This window comes from Xyrauchen texanus, chromosome 50, assembly GCF_025860055.1.
Source record: "Xyrauchen texanus isolate HMW12.3.18 chromosome 50, RBS_HiC_50CHRs, whole genome shotgun sequence".
In the NCBI taxonomy this organism is placed as follows: Eukaryota; Metazoa; Chordata; class Actinopteri; order Cypriniformes; family Catostomidae; genus Xyrauchen; species Xyrauchen texanus.
In genome coordinates this window covers 7029130-7047193 of record NC_068325.1, presented here as the reverse complement: position 1 = coordinate 7047193, position 18064 = coordinate 7029130, and the positions used below count along the sequence as shown (strand labels likewise).

Genomic DNA, 18064 nt, shown 5'->3' with positions numbered 1-18064 from the left:
TATTTTCATTTGATAAAATTTTAAATTAATGCATTTATTTAAGCACCATTTTGATGAAGAAATGGTATCGGGACATCCCTAATAAATTGTCTGTAATATAATGAAAAACATTTAAAATATAAAACAAAATCCAACTGGAACACATCTGGATACATTATATTATAAAGAATTTAGGGGGGAAATGTGCTTTATTCTCATAAAAAATCTTAATGGCTTAATCTTAATGGATTTATGCAAAATACAATTTCTTATATTTTACTTTTCATTTTGGGGTGAAAACTTTACCAGAAATGTTTTTGACTGGTATCGTGAGATTCACCGGTAACAATTATTTTTTTGTATTTTTTTTACAACATCTATTAATCTTTGTTATTGTTAGTTAATAAAAATACTATTGTTAATTGTTAGTTCATGTTAGTTCATAGTGAATTAACTAATGTTAACAATATTGGTTTTAAAAATATATTACTATTTGTTTAAATTAACATTAACTAAGATTAATAAATGCTTAATAAATATTGTTTGTTGTTAGATCATTTTAATTAATGTTAACAAATTGAAACTTACTGTAAAGTGTTACCAATTCACCCACCATAACTGAGGTATATTTTAGTATTTTAGAGGGTTTTTCAGGAAACCTTTTTTAAAATCGTTATTTTTGCAATTCCTTTTGTTGTCGCTAGAGGCTCAGAAATAACACTTTAAATATTGCATAATCAATGCATAAAAAATATCACTCTGTCATAAAATTGACATAAAAATCACATAAATGTGGATACGCATTTTGATCTTTCTCCTGCTTATGACTGACGGCATGTTTTGAGATGAAAATCATATTTATGGGCTCCACTGGGTGAATCAGAGGACGATGATCTAATGAAGATTAGCAGAGGAAACCGTCATGCAACACAGTTCAGTCTAATGTTCTCCCAGCGGGGGCCAGACACGAGGAGAGGGTGTGTGTTTGTGTGTGTGCACGCTCGCGCGTAATGATGCTTAAACACTAGCTGAGCAGGAGAGATAGAGAGAGGTAAAGTGATCTTATCAATGTTAAGCATGCTTGCCATACAACACAAACACTGCCGAACATCTACCGCCAGGTTTTGCTGTCATAATCCTGTGAACAGCAATTACAATCTCATCTCCTAAATATCTGATATAATAAGCTGCATGTTTTATGAGCAAGGGGCGGGAGATGTGTAGAACTTTGTCAGTGATGGTTGTTCTAATTAAGCAAAAATCTGTGGAGTTTTAAGGGCACAGATTCTGTATCAATCTGGGCATCATCTTTCTTTATCTACCTTCTGTTTTCATTTTCCTCTGTATGGACTGAAGCGTTTGTTTAACAGTGTTTCCCATATTTACTGTTATTATATCTTGGTTTAAGAGTACTTTAGGGAACATATTTTTTCCAGATAAAAAAAGGCTGTTTTCTAGATGTGTCAAGAATAAAATGGCATTCAATGAGATCGCAGTGACAGAATCCAAATTTGGCAGATAGTTTGATAAGACATGTTAAGCTAATGATGGGTGATTCGCAGGCTAAGACGCAATCTTTGGACTTCCCATTTTCTGTGCTGTTTCAAAAGTATAGCCACAAGACGTTAACAATGTGCATGTTAACATGAATATAGTGTGATAAATTGCTTACTAACCTTTTCTGTGTAAAGCAGCAGTACTCAAAATGGTCCGCTAGGTGCTTGTCAGTAATTTAGCTAATTGGTTTCGATTTCAGTGTGCATGAACTTTCGGAAGCAGCAAGTCGATTTCCTGTGTTCATCATGTTGAACATACACTCACTAAGCACTTTATTAGGAATACCTGTACACCTACTTATTCATGTGATTTTATAATCAGCCAATCGTGTGGCAGCAGTGCAGTGCATAAAGTCATGGGTCAGGAGCTTCAGTTAATGTTCACATCAACCATCAGAATGAAACAATGTGATCTGAGTGATTTCGACCGTGACATGTTTGTTGGTGCCAGACGGGCTGGTTTGAGGATTTCTGTAACTGCTGATCTCCTGGGATATTCACACACATCAGTCTCTAGAGTTTACTCAGAATGGTGCCAAAAACTAAAAACATCCACTGTGCAGCAGTTCTGCAGACAGAAATGCCTTGTTAATGATAGAGGACAATGGAGAATGGCCAGACTGGTTCAACCTGACAGAAAGTCTACGGTAACTCAGATAACCACTCTGTACAATTGCAGTGAGCAGAATAGCATCTCAGAATGCCCAACATGTCGAACCTTGAGGCAGATGGTCTACGACAGCAGAAGACCACGCCGGGCACTTTATTAGGACCATAGTGTCCTAAAAGTGCTCAATGAGTGTATAATTAAATTCAGGTCAAATAGATTTTTCCAAAAGTGTCAGTGGTTGGTAAATGTAGCCTCCTCTGACAGAAAAAAACAACTCTGCCAATGCGTACATGGATATTTGTATTTTTCCATTTGTTTTCCAAGTGATGGGTTGGTTTGATGGTTTACACACCAGTTATAAAGCAAGCGGTTCTACTGAATCCTTTTAAACTTGAACACTGAAAATACAATGATAATAACAATTGAATAATCAACTTTTAATAATCTCAGTCAATTTGAAGAAACAATGATTACGCCAACAGCCACCTTTCTCCACCACCCACGCAGAATGGGTTGACACCACGTAGAAGAGCATAGCATCCTCCTTCACTGTCTTTCCTGTGACTAATATCCCATTTACATAGCTGGCATTTTGAAACCGCTCATTACACTAATTGTGCCTTGTTTGTCCAGATGCTGCTTTGCTTGTTGTGTTGAGTTATTAACAGTAAAGCGAGATATATTGATGGAAGGTGACTTCCATCTAAACTTGGTATAATAATTTGATTTCAAAGTACTCTTTAAATAATAATGTACATGACCATTGCATATTTGTGCTGTGAACACAACAGCATTTCTGGATGTCTGGAGATTCTTATTAATCAATGGATACCTTTAGGGGTGCTAACATTTTGCTATGTGAATACGGAACACTAGAGCATTATGAGCACTTTAATATGGGACAGGTATCCCCCTCAAGCTTTTCAACATCCAACTGGGTATGGGGGTACCACAAAAATAGTCATCCCATACAGGACCTCATCATTTTGGCCATAATATAGGATGTCCCGGCTAATACAGGACAGTTGGAAACGTTAACTCTAGCCTTAATAAAACAGGTTTACATCAGCACTTTTTGCCTCAAGCAATGTAAACAGTGCTGTCAGTTGATTAAAATTATGTGATTAATCGCATATTTTTTTAGTTAATCGTGATTAATCGCAGATTTTGAAAGTGCTGAAATTTTTTCTGTCAAAATGCATTTATTTCTATCTTATGAAAGAAAAGAAAACAATATTTAACAATATAATGCTTTATTAACATTTTCCAAACAGAGCCTTCGACAGTATAAAGATTTACAATTTAATTATATACAATTTAATAAATTCAAGTAACATTAAATGTTTCCCAAAGTCTAAGTGGGTTTGAAATAACTAGTCTCCCCATAGGTTGAATTACATTTTAACTCTCATCCTCCACAATATTAATCTGCCAGTAGACTGTGGCTATACGCTTTGTTAGAGCAATCGTGAAGCTGCATTCAGATTTGGAGCTGTACGGTCTCAGAATGCTAGACAACCTTACTTCACAACATAGCACACGCCAGCAAGATGGGGAATTGCGCAATATGTGATCAGCACTAATAATGGGGCAAAGTTTGGGCCGTTAACCTCAAATGGAATCGTCCACGATCTTCTCAGGAATGCATAAGGGTGTTTTTTGAAACAAGAGACATAGACATACTCTTACTACTTCTGCCATGTCTTGTACTATGCAATTCCGACTCCACCATGGACAGATAATATTAACTCAGTGGGGGTTGGCTTGTAGCTTTCTCACCCTCTACTATGTACCATTGACATGTTGTTACTCCTTTAGTTTAAATTTGCTGTGAATTATGGTTGTGTCTGGGGGATGGAAATGCATTACATATCCCGCGGTGAGAAGCAGACAGCCGGAAGGAGGGGCCAGAGGTTAACACACTGAAATTTGTTCCCTGTTTAAGATCCCACACCCCTGTTGTCAGACAAATAGCACAATCTGCCTGACATTACTTTATACCAGTCTTGGAATGCAAAATCATACAGCTACCTTTTTGCCAGGGCAATTTAGATTTTTTTCCTTGCTAGATTTACATCCTATAACATCCTGTCACATCAAATAGGTCTTATTCTTGCAACATTTTTATGTGCTAATAGTTTTTAAAATATCAACATCTTTTAAAGAAGCTCTGTCTAGAAAAAAGAATACCTTTTTATGGCTTAAAAGCTGTGTCTCTACATTTTTTGAACACTGATATTTATGAAACATTTATAAAGTAAGGCAAAATCAACATCAGCATTAATTCTGAAGGTCCTCTTTCCATATTGCACTCTATGAGTTCATCAAGGTCACAATGGCTTTGATGCATCCCTCCTTTAAAAGAAGCACAAATCTGGGTTACAGTGAATTGCACTTACAATGGAAGGAAATTCCGTAAAAGTTAAAATACTCACTGTTTCAAAAGTAGAGCCACGAGACGTAAACAGTATGTGTGATAACTTGATTTTACATCCATTCATTTCCATTGTAAACTGAGACAGAATAGCTGCCTTCTAAACCCTACTAAGCTTGCCTAGTTATTATCTGTCATTAACTACATAGGCAGCTATCTTAAGAGGCATCATCCTAACCCATCTACATAGGCATCAACGTTGCATGATGCGCAATAACACTGTAACGATCCCTTGTTGTCCGTCCCGTGTTTTCCGTTTTCACTTATCACATTCCGTGTCACGATCCCTTGTTTGTCTGTACTGTGTTTTCTGTTTCACTCATCACTGCCGTCTCTGTGTTATTGTCCGCACCTGTTTGTTATTTTGTTATCGCCATGTCTGTCTATTTAAACCCGCTTGTTTTCCCCTTTCATTTGTCGTTCGTTGACGTGTCATGTTCGTGCCTACGTTTGTAAAGCTCTTGTGTGTTCTCAGTTCATCTTCCCTGCAGTCTGCTGGTTCGCTCGAGGATAACCCCGCTGTTCATGTTTTCCTGTTGTTTGTTCGTTCAAGGTTACCCCGCCCTTCGTGAATGTTCGCTCCCTGTTCACCCTTTGTATGTTATCTCATGTTTTAGTTTCTTTTTCCCATCCTGGACTTTTCCTTTGTTCCTGTGTTTGTATTGTTATTATTTGCTTCTTAATAAAACCGCGTTTGGATCCGCACATCCCGTCTGCCTCTTCCTCACATCATAACAAACACTCTCAGTGAGAAGCACATTGGAAACTCAATCACAACTGATTTCCATAGAGTTTGATGTTAGCAAATCTTATGATCTGCTACAGTAATAAGCATCAAATTATGTAGCATACACAAATATGGTTTAAAATAATCCAATATTTAATTATCCCTTTCAGTGTTTACAGTCAACGATCCTATCACTCTATCCACCATCTTGGAAGATGGATGAACTTTCGCAATACATTCTGTGATTGCTTTATCTGGAAAGCTTCATGCATATGATGTTTTAAAATGCTGTTTAGGTAGGCAGCGCACTAGGTTTTGGAACAGATCTTAAATCCACACTGCAATGCTGATAAAGCTGTTTGCTTTGAAACCCCTCATATTTGTTTATTCCAGAGCTCATCCAATGCATATTTAAAAGAACAGCTGTGCAAACATGAAAGGGCGTTATTGGCAGCTGTGAGACTTAATGGTGTGTTTTCAAGAACTGGTTTTGGTTAATGTACCTGTAACATTGCTAAGTACCATTGCATTACATAAAACAAATAACATAACATTTAAAACATAACAATGGTGTTGAGGTTGAGTGCTTTCAAATGCAAGTAAACCTTTTACCAACTACCCCTCCCAGTGGAATATTGTATTGCTGAGAGATTGTTCTTTTATAGCTCTAGAGAGTTCTCAGATCCAATGTTTCTTCCTAAATTACCTCATGTTCGATTAGTGTGAATGTGTTCACACATTAAGCGTTAACCCTTTAAGCTCAAAAGGGCCCTGCGTGCCCATGATATTTAAAAAAATATATGTTTTCTTATTTTTTAATACAAAATACTACTTTCTTGACCACTGAACATATTATTGTAATTGGTAAAAACATCAAACCCTTCAAATAGCCATGTGTCATATGTTGTTGGAAAGCTCTCAACGAGAAGAATAATCACTTCTTTTTTGTTGTTGTTGTATTTTTGCTTATTTTTTTGGTTGATTTATAATCCTTTAATCTTCAGATCTTTTTTTAAAAAAAAGATTTTTCTTTCCTGTTGACCTCCAAATTTTAGCCTTCCAAGAGATTGAAGGAATATAGCAACAATATTGTAACAACATTCTTGGATCATTACCCAGTGGGTTGTTGATTAGTTAAGTATCTCAGTCATGGATCTCTGTATCTCTGAGGAACGCTGCACTTTAAATGACCCTACTTTCTTATCGGGCCCCTACTTCCAGTCCCAGTTCTTTCATGCCCAGAAACCCTGCGCAATTCCTTTGCCACAGTGCTCTGTACCCTCAATCCCCTCAGTGATGGCAGTCATAATGATAACGTGCCATGACACTGCTCTCAGAGAAACCTGTGCCGTGTGTTTGCAGCGTGACTTGCTTTGATCTAAAATACTGGTTCCCACTTACCTCCACACGGTTTCATAGGACATTCATTGTACAGGCTGAGACATAGGGGAGGTGTTACCTTAGTGTCTAGATGTTCCAGAACTCAGACACCCCCAACGGTACAGTATGGTCTGCCTGAGAAAACATCACTGAATGCGACCCACAAGGATTATGATGGTTAGCTATGAAAGTGTTTTAAAGCCTTTTTCAATTGGTTTAAACACCAAGGTTTTTCCATTTTATGTGTTGTAAGTTTCGTTATTTTTCCCACCTTTCTGAAGGTGAAGTGTGTATTTTTTCTATGTTAAAATGCTTTTTCTTCAATTTAATATGCAGAGACAATTTTAAGTTAGTGATCCGTAGGTTGATTTGCCCAGAAAGTATAAACAATGTGATTCTGAGGTGCTCAAAACATTAGTCTATTTGTTTGAGCATCCCAAACATAGTAACATTGGCTAAACCAATAACACAACTTTTGGAAATCAATGAATCATTTATGTGAATTAGATCATTTACCTCACTGTACCAAACCGTTTGAAAGAACCGACTAACTAAAATAAATCAGCGTTCCCAATCCAAAATATAAGGGAATCATTTATTTTAAACAGTTCATTTAGATACACAATCCAAGAGAACGGATTCACTTCCCAGCACTACGTCCTCCACAGAGAGAGGACAGTTGAGTTTAGCATTTATTTCTGCCTTCACTCCATTGCTGCCTTTACAACACAGTGTGACAAATGTAGGGATTTTTACAGCACTACTCATTGAAAAATGTAGCTCTTTACTGGAAAAGCAACACTATTGTGAAAATAGCTGAGCAACTGTAATGTTACTAAAACATTTTGTTAAGTTAGTAGCATCACTATTTTTAGTTAGCTCCCCAACACTGGATTAGTCACTGTAGTTTGTTAATAGATTTTTGTTTTGTGTGTCGTTCCATTATGCTGCAAATGTATGTGTTTCTTGGTTCTATGTGTGTAAGTTTGTTTGTAATCAGTGTCGAGCACATACGGTATCACCCAACTTGCCTGATTCTTTCCTGTACAAAGCTTCAAGCTGTTTGGTGCTGATAATGGGGTGTAATTACTGGTGGATATGTGGAGTTTAAACAAAGAGAAACTCAAGCTCTCTCAGATTACAGCTATGGTATCTTCAGGCTAATTAGAGCCATTCAGTTTAGCAATTTATAAAAAAAAAAAAAAAAAAAGGTGCTCAGTCATTTGATTGGCAAAGGACAAAAAAGAAAAAAGGAAAATGCAACCTCGGAGGATTTTTGGAGGATTTCAATTATTGAACACATAGCTGATGATGAGCACAAAACTACTCAAATGGAATGCAGAAGTTATGAAATTGGGAACTTTTTATGTATATTTAGCCTGGTATTCTGTCTTCTGACACCTGCATACAGGCATATTTATAGAAAACATTTGAATGAACTGTACGGGACCATTAAGAGCAAACCTAATAACCTATTCTAAAAGGAATTCTCTCAGTAAAAGTTACCCAACATGTTATGGTTAAATAGTCAGGGCATTGCTGAATTAATTAACAGGAAGCAAATCTAAAAAAAATGGGCAGAAAGGTTGTGCATATTTTGCGACCTGAGTAGACTGTTGACGCGATCAATCCCTGAACTTGAAAAAGTCAGTTTGGATGGAGCAATACACACTTTGTTCACACTGCAGCTGATTGTGGACCAAATCAGATTTTTTACTCCCATGTGACAGTTGTACTAAAGTGTAAAAGCACTCATAGCAACTTGCGTTTCGCAACTCTGCTTCCCGTGGCATGACCAGTGATCCCACTGATAGTTTGCTTCTCTTATGAGTGGACATTTTCCTGCGCGTGCTGCAAGCAGGCTAGAAGCAGCGCGTCTTCTCACTCGTGAGTGTGGCACGTGCCAAAAAATGCAACGTTTAAAGCGCTATAGCAGTATTTGTTTCATGCATGACACTTGTTTGGGTATCAAGAATGCACAGTTTGGGGGCCTGGGTAGCTCAGTGATTAAAGACGCTGACTACCACCCCAGGAGTTGCGAGTTTGAATCCAGGACGTGCTGAGTGACTCCAGCCAGGTCTCCTAGGCAACCAAATTGGCCAGAATATCGTGAAGCCTCCACACGGACTATATCTCCACGGTAATGCGTTCAACAAGCCACATGGGCATTACAAATTGGGGAGAAAATATGATAAAAGAAAAAAAGAATACTCTGTTTATATTAACACCTGATGAGCCAATTTCTCTTCCCAGTCCAGCCCTGCCTGAATTCCGGTATTTACGCTGTCAGTCATATAGGTTCTGATTTATTGTTGCTGTAGTAACCGAAGTACGAGCTGTAAAGGCGCAGCCCTCTTCCGGAACGGGGCGGGGAGCAGCAGGTCATTTGCATTTAAAGAGACACACAAAATCAGCGTGTTTTTGATTCCACCCAATAAGAGGCATATATAACAGGGTATAATAAATGATCCGTGGGGTATTTTGAGCTTAAACTTCACAGACACATTCTGGGGACACCTGAGACTTATATTATATCTTGTAAAAAGGGGCATAATAGGTCTCCTTTAACCAATAGATTCAGAAAAAGCAAATGTGAAATGAAAAACGCAATTGCTGAAGCAACCATGTCATTTTTTATGCTTTCCCAGATTCATCTGGAAAGCATCAAAGTCTAATTAACATCTGCTAAACATCTTAAAAAGATCAGATTTACATACATTCTAAATCATAAATGTCTCAAAGACTCTTTATGATGAATGTTTTATTGACATCTGAGAGGAAACGTTTTATAGACATATTGCAGATGACCAAACAACATTAAAAATACACCTTTTAGATGTATCTGCACACTCATCAAATGTCTGGGTGATGTACGTGTGCAGGGTACATGACATGACGGCTGGCTTTACGAGTAAGGTACCTGTCACAGCTAAATCGCTTCCTTTGATAGGTGACACATGATGCTTTCCAAAGCCCCGAACGAGCGGATTTTTGGCAAGGAGGGGGGTTTTGTAGGTTTGGTCTTTGGTGTTAGCACTGGAGGCTAATCCCACCGTTGAGCTCTGTCAGTAATAGCTTGCACAAATCCTACAATAAACACTTTAGATTGCTCCCGGTGGACTGTACTCACATTCTGACTAACACACTGTATGTTTTTCACCACTTGTCTGGTCTCATTCTGTCCGGCCTTGACTCTGGCAAGTGGTACAAGGTAATGTTTTTTTTGTATTGTCATACTGTCTGGTTTGGTCACGTCAGAGAAACATAATTGTCAAAACAGAAGAGAATTGGTTGGAATTATGGTTATTTTTAGTACTCACTACTGTTGCTATAGTAAGGGATTTGAACTAGCCATATCTAGAGACCAGAGTATCATAGAGACATGGTGGTGAGTAAACAACATGTGTAAAAAACACGAAACAACCAACAAAAACACTCTAGAAATGCCCTAGCAACCACCCATAAGAAATCGCAGCAAATTTGGCCTGTGCCAGTCACACTTTTCTTCATAAAAATTACAAATCTAATTTTTTAAGACACAGTATGCATTCATACTTGCTGAACTGGCCCAGTTTTATATGCGGTAAATGGTAAATTAAGGGTCTTTTACACTAGAGCTTTTGGTGCAGATCTGAGTTTGTTTGAAGCCAGAGTTTGGTTTGTTTGGTTAGTGTGAAGGGGTTTTACAGAAACATGGATGCACACTAGAGAGCTGCACAAGCCTATTCCTTTAAGGCTTTGTCTTTTGATTGCAAAGAGTCACTAACAAAGTGATAACAAATTCATTAGTACGATAACAATGGCGGCTGCGAGTGTTGCCCCATTTCAGCTGTCACTGTCTGAGTACATTAATAGTGTGTTTGTCCTGTAGGCGTGAAAAGATGAACTGAATTGCGCCAAGCATAAGGAAAGATGATTGAGTGTTGATGTGCCCTGAGCACAAGGGGGGAATCCTAATGTATGTAGAAAGTTTGGAGAAATTAAAACTATGGTGCTCATGAATATTTTATCAATTCAAAATGATGCAAGTGCACTCAAGTATTTGGTTTGACAGCAACACATTGCTACAGCAGAGGTTTGTCACGCAAATGTTTTCTGTACAAGAATGATTCGGTTTAGCATCAGGGGATGGCAGCTCTGTATATGCACCTCCCTGGGTAAAGAAACCTATGACAAACAATGAGTCATAGTTGATCTCTGAATGAATACAAACCTGATGCTGAAATAAATACATGAAAGTGCTTTCTTGAAATATGAATGATGTGTACTGGATTTTGGGTAGCAATTTATAACTAGATTTGCAAATGTTCTGAAATAATGTTGTAACAATTGATGCAATGGTTGTGTTGGTGGTTGGCAAGGTATTGCTGTGTGGTTGCAAAGGTGTTTCTTTTAGTTGGAGGTTAAAGTCCAGTCTACAGTATATGATATACTGTACCAACACGCTGTCTACACCTGACGCAGAACCCCATTATAATCAATGATGCTGTCTACACTGGAAGCGTCTGTTGTGGAGCGTCCATCCCTCCGCCAGTAAACAGGTGTCCGGTTCCATTTTGCACTGAACGTACTGGCGTTACTACTGCCAACAAGACAAATAAATGGTTTAGAATGTTCAGTGTAGACAGCCTCAAGCCGTTACGTCACATGGTGTAGACAGTGTGCTAGTCTTCTAATTCGTAAGTCTGCTCTATCTAGAAAAAGTAGCAAACTTCTTCTCAACAAGGCACATGATTTAAGGTATCTCCACAATAATATGATTTAGTTTTAAAACGCATTTACTTTGCTACGTTTTGGCCTTCTGTCCAATCTGAGATGCCATTTTTGTCCAACAAAAATTGAGCTTTCCCAAAATGCTCTACAAAGTGGATAACATTGAAAACTCAATCTTCGTGTTGTAGTGTGGACAGGGAAAATGGAGATATCTGAAAATGATGATGCAGTCATGTGATCTATTCAACCGAAAACAATCAAGATGGCGGCCCATGTTGTAGCGACTTCTGCTATTCTCTTTGATAGCATTGTTAAAGATAAATGTTACTTTGTACAACCTTCACATTGCATTCCTTCAAAGGATAAGTTTACTCAGAATTGCTCTCCGACAGTGGAACATGAGGACAATTGCTTTTCAGACCTGGAAATGACGCAGGGCTATGCTTCTTACATTTTTTATTTTATTTGCATGCACAGGAAAGCATTTTTAGTTGTTTCAGTGTGGATGAGCAACTTTTGGAAACTTGGAAAATGGCAGTGTGGATGGAGAGCGTTTCGAAATCGAAAATGCCTTTTTAAAATTTAAATGAATTTATGGGGATGTAGCCTATGTGTTTAGCACAAATGTGTTATTTGGCAAAGTTTAGCCAATACTTTCAAAATCTGTTCAAATCACGAAACCCTAAATATGAGCATTAGTTATGATGCTTTTCTTAGCAAACCCCACAAAACAATTAGCCTAATTTTTTCATAAACATTTTTATATGCCTACCATTAAATTATCTTATTTCTTTAAATACAGAAGGCATCATGTTCACAGCCAGTTTGAGAGTTGGCAGTTTAATTTAATGATTATGTCTCTCTCGCCTTACAGATGATGGGCTGTACTCTAAAGGAAACAAGGACTCAACGGGGCCTGACAACTCGCTCACGTCCAGACGACAAAGCATCCCAGGTATGTTCAAAACCCTTTCTGTTTCCTATTTGTTTGCGCCCACACACAACTACTAACGCCCATCACAGGGTAAGCCAGCTTTGCCAATCTCTTTTGAAGTTGGGGATTGTGTTAGTGTCTTTTCCCATCGAGGACACATAAGTTCTTCTTGGCACATTGGCTTCAATTGCTGTTTGAGATTGAGTGTGTTGGGGGTGCTGCTAACAGATTTCTCCAGATGCTCCTTGTGGTACTTGAGAAGTTTAAGTCATTGCTAGCTGGAATAACTGCTGATATAAGACTTCTCTCTTCTTGAACATAAATTGGATTAGGGGAGTTAACTACAAGCTATTTTTTTTCAACGATCTTCATAAATATGATCATTTACTGATAAACAGGAGATTGGCTTTGGGATTGTTGTGTCTGAGATTTGAACTTGGTCACCTGTGATGATGTTTTCACAAAGAAAATTCAATTTTCAATCAGTTACCATGATAAAGGCTACAATGAAAAGGTTATCAAATTACTTTTGGATTGACAGATTAAGGCAATTTCAGGTCTGAAAAATATTTTGATGGAGAGACAACAACTGTGAAATTTTGTGTTTTCCCTGTGTACGCAAGGCATAGTGTGTGAGATGTGTCCACTCCATTCTACTTCTGACAAAATAAAAGATACGAAAAAAGAAATGTAGTTCTAGTCTAAACCAACACAGACAATGGAGTAGTTAGATTGGACTCTGATTAACCACTATCAGACATTTCATTTAATTTGAAATCTGTGATTTTGCTTTTTCATGTATTTTTGGTTGGGTTTGTATTCTGGACAAAAGAGCTGCGTGGTGTTACACTGGTTGAGCTGATTAAAAAAGAGGGCAGCACTTTGGGTCTCACCATCTCAGGCGGGACCGACAAGGACGGTAAACCCCGTGTTTCCAATCTACGGCCGGGTGGACTTGCTGCTAGGTGAGAGATTTGACATCCTCAATGCAACCACACAAATTCATTCAAAATTTCTTCATAACACACACATCAAGAATCCATGTAGTTAGCCTTGAACACTATCTTGAAACTGTTGCTCTCCAATGACAGTAGCTGAACATAAAAGAAGATTGTTTAGTCAGTTTAACACTGAGAATGCAACGTGTACTGCCGATATCTTATGAATTGTGCTCTGACACATTTCAGAAAGCAACAATACACCTGCATTCACAAACTTACATACAAGTAAAAAAGTGTGTTTTCTGAACTTCAATTGTTTCTAATTTTCTTGTGGCTGGTATAAGGATGTTATGAAACGCTTCTGGGCTGATGACACATTTTTGTCAGGCATCATTGTGCTAGCTCATGTAGGCCCAGAGGACAAAGGGAATGAATAGCATTAATTTGTCTAATTAGCATCTAAATGAACATATGTGTACTCCCTGTGGGGTGTTAGGCGACTGATAAAGAATTCTCAATTTGCATTTACTTTCCATTCAAAAGATAATGATGTTTTTTGGTTTGACCAGTGTTTGGACACTTCTCTAGACTGCCAGAAGTTTCTTGTTAATTGTCTACATTCAAAGTTAACAATTTTCACAAAACTATGTTAATTCAATGTTAAATTTAAAACATGAGAAAAGCCAATCTTTACACTGTTTAGCAAAATATGCTGCACTGACCATCATTTCTTAGTTATTTAATAAAATATTTTACAACAATAGCAGTAGCAAATAGCAAAAGCAATCTCTTTTGTTAAAATTAAGTACTTTACAATGAAGTACTCTAATTTGTATCTGTCTCAGGAGTGATCAACTCAATGTGGGCGACTACATCAAGTCAGTCAATGGCATCAACCTAACCAAACTGCGTCATGATGAGATTATCAGTCTGTTAAAGAACGTAGGAGAGCGTGTCGTGCTGGAAGTGGAGTATGAACTGCCTTCAGCTGGTAGGAAGTTGAGTATTTTGACTTTTGCCTGTCATGTAGCATGTGTCTGTCACTCAAACCCAATCTAAACCAATTCCATGGCTCGATTCATGAGTGAATATCCTCACCTCAGGTTGTGTAGTTAAACACAGTAATACCCTACTTGTTATAGACGCATGATGATCAAAGGCATGATCCAAATCATTTCAGAATGCATGGCCGCATGTTGTTTTTAACTTAATAGAATGTTCATGGTTCAATACAAGTGAAGCTCGATCAACAGCATTTGTGGCATAATGTGGGGAAAAAAATGATACGGCTTTTCATTGATTTTTTAGACATACAAATCCTGAAAAATAACCCGTTTCAACTATAAACCGTAAAACTCTACTAAAAGTCGTTGTCAACTTTTTGGAGTACACTAGCCTATAAATGGCTGCAAAGCCAATAGACATGGACTAAAATCCACAAAGCTCCTTTTTTGATTTCATAGGGTTCCCTTGATATTAATGATTATTAAACCAATTTATGGCCAATTTACCTGCATTGGCGAATAATTTTGCTGGCTTGACCGATTAACAAAAGGGCTAGTTCCAACCAATTCAAAAATCTACCAATAACCTTGTCAACAGATAATATTTTTCAATGATTTTAGTAAACATGGAATACATATTGATTAAAAAAAGTGTTTGTTTGATTTCAGAAATGTTGTGTTGTAATGAAATTGTATATCAACGTTAAATCAACCAAATATTCCCTAACAAAAAATCTAGAGTTCTGACAAACTTGCTGGAAACTTGCCGCAAATTTCCCTCTCATTATAACTTTCACATGCAAATTAGCTTGCGAAGTTTGACAGAACTCATGATTTTTGTAAGGGTTTACATTTTAAATGTGGCTTAAGTGTCCAAATACTTTTTAGGGCCATTGTATCAGACATTTTCATAAAACCCCATCAAAATCTTATCAACTTTGACATTCATATATCCACACAGCCTGATTTTCATGTTTCGAGGTGATTGTCTCATTGGCTCAGTTTGGCATGGTGGTGGTGAAATATTGTGATTGTTAGCCAGCCTATAATGTGTATGACAGAAAAACTGCAGTTTATATGCTCTGTTGGTGCCTGACCTTCTGCTAAACATCAGTTTGTGCCTGGGTTTATTTATCCAATTGTCCTGATCTGGCCACTTGCCCAGTAAAAGGTGCTGATTTAGAGACCCTATCACCTCTCTCCTGTTTCTGTTTTCCCTCTTAGCTCCAGACAGTACCTCAGGTGTTATTTCCAAGACAATCGACATCTGTTTGCAGAAAGAAGGCAACAGCTTTGGATTTGTAATGCGAGGTGGGTTTGTATTTTATTGGGGTTATCGTTGTCTTTATTTTATAACTATAAAGCTGGTCTGAGTCATGACGTAAGTTTTTAGGCCAACCCAGATTTGGAACGCTAATTCGCTATGAGTTACCTCAGGAATATTTAGAATAACGGTTTTCAATGAGTATAATGGTGGTAACAATTAAGTGAAGAGACTTTAACCTTTTGTTCAACAACATAAGTTAAACAGCCATACATCAAATGTTAATTTTGAAGCCGCTGTTCTTTTTAAAAAACATACATTGCTAACAACTTGTCACTTGCTAGCAACCTGCATATCTACAGCAACAAAACAATTTCAAAATACATGTTTGAGGTAACTTATGTGGAAGTAAAAGTCTCTTAAAAAAATGTTAACCACAGATGTTATTTCTCAACAGAAAAAAATATATAGCCTATATATAAGTTGCTAACAACTTGCTACTTGCACACATCAAAATACATTTTTGAGGTATGACTGTGTGTTTTTGTTGTTGAACTGAAGTCTCTTTAAGTAATATTACCACACACCTTATTTTACTTATTCATTGAAAATTGCTATTCTAAAAATGCACTGGGAATCCCGAGGGGTCCCCTCAAAAATGCTAGTTTTCTTCTAGGTTTTAGGACTACTCTCTAAACAGTTCTGTTATAATCATTTCATCATTTTATTAAAATTAAATGAAATATAAAGTCTGTTTCCACACCTGACTTCCTGTAGTATTCTTGTAGAAATGGTCTTTCATACTGTTTGTGTTAAACCACAGGTGGCTCCCATGAGGACTGGCACAAAACTAGACCTTTAGTGGTTACACATGTACGACCAGGTGGCCCTGCTGACAGGTAATGTTTTTTTTTACCATTGTTTATCACCTTTTCCACCACCAGTTCATTTTAAATGGTCCTATGGTGTGACAAAATGCTATTGTTTATATATATATATATATATATATTCCATGTCATCTATCAATTAATATGGTTATACTATATAAACTACATAAATTGAGTTAGATTTGCTGAATAAAAAGTGTTTCTGTGCCTGTCACTGTGCGTTTAATTTTATTACCGCACCTTCATTGCCGTAAAATGATGTAGAGTTGCTTAGGAGTTTATTCTGACACCTAACAGTGTGGATGTACATAGCATCACTTGAACATAAAATATTTTGGTCATTCACAAAGTGTCCAATAATAGAGATAAAGTGAAATATTAAGTTGGTCATGTGATCTAAACATGGTGGCTACCATATAGGTGGACCACCCTGATGTACAATAAAACCGATATTTCTAGGCCATTGATTTCGCTGCAGACTTCATCTCATTTGACTGTAAATTATTTGTAACAAAACGCAATATTCCTATTCCATATTATTCAAAAGTAATGTGCCTATAATGTACACCAACAACATAAGCAATACGTACACTTCTGGCTGCAATTGACTTTCATGTTTAAAGCTTCACATCTCAACACTCTGTCTGTACTGTAGCCTTTACAATCCAGAAATTGGGGCAGATTGAGCCTCTCTTCTTTGCATCAACTCTCCCTCTCTCCCTCTCTCTCTCTTTCTTTCTCACTCGCAGCCTGTGAGGCTAGTTATTATTCTTAATTTAGGGATTTTGCGTGCCTCCCTTTATAACCACTTTTACTAACTCATATCAGCATTACGCAACCTGCCAAAAGAGGAAAAGACATGTATGTCTAGAGAAGGAACATCTTCAATAAGATGCCTTTGTTGATAGAGACAAAGACATCCTGGCTGTGTTGATTGACATGTGGAAATTTTGGGTATTGTCTATACTGAAGGCACCAGATGTTTCAAGAGGAAAATATAAGACTCTCAAACAAGTCTTCCCACATGTACTGTCCTGTAGCCTTAATCGTTAGTGTGGAATATCTTGAAACTCGCTGCTTGTGACTTCATAAATATAATTTGCTCAAATATATTTTCAAGAAACCAAAAACAGCATTGGCCAATGAAGTCTCAGGTAGCACTTTATTGTAAAAATGTAAAACAATACAATACTGCTCTAGTCACTAAACATTGTTTGCGTGAGAATTGTGAGCCCATTTAAAAAAGGCTCTGCCATTCACAAAATTGAAATACAATGAATAATCACAATTTAATCAAGTGAAAAGTTTGGCAGTCATTGCAAAAATGAGTTTCGAAAATGCTTTCCTCAAACTTTGGAAACGATGACAAGGAAACTGAAAACAGAGTTTTCAAAGAGGCATGAGTATTTGTAGCCTGCTAGCCTGCTTAGCATTGCTTATTCTTATTCACATATGTTCATCATTTTATCCTCCACTTTTCTACTGTTTCATCTGTGTATATTTTACCTGTTGCTGCTGACGCCTAGATCGAGTCTGTGTTTGTAGCCTGCTATCTTTTTTAGCATTGCTTATCTGTCTGTTTTCAGCATTTAATCCTTAACATCTGCCATTTTTCAGCATGCATCAGGTTTTCCC

General features: G+C 37.4%; 1 protein-coding gene across 1 annotated transcript in view; it reads left to right on the top strand.

The window, feature by feature from the left end:
• LOC127641508 (glutamate receptor-interacting protein 2-like) overlaps positions 1–18064 on the top strand; it is a 121485-nt gene that overhangs the window by 53460 nt on the left and 49961 nt on the right. Inside the window, exons 2-6 of the mRNA XM_052124548.1 lie at positions 12274–12354; positions 13166–13298; positions 14120–14265; positions 15503–15589; positions 16366–16441. Coding sequence (XP_051980508.1) covers positions 12274–12354; positions 13166–13298; positions 14120–14265; positions 15503–15589; positions 16366–16441 — 523 coding nt within the window. The remainder of the gene's footprint in view (positions 1–12273; positions 12355–13165; positions 13299–14119; positions 14266–15502; positions 15590–16365; positions 16442–18064) is intronic.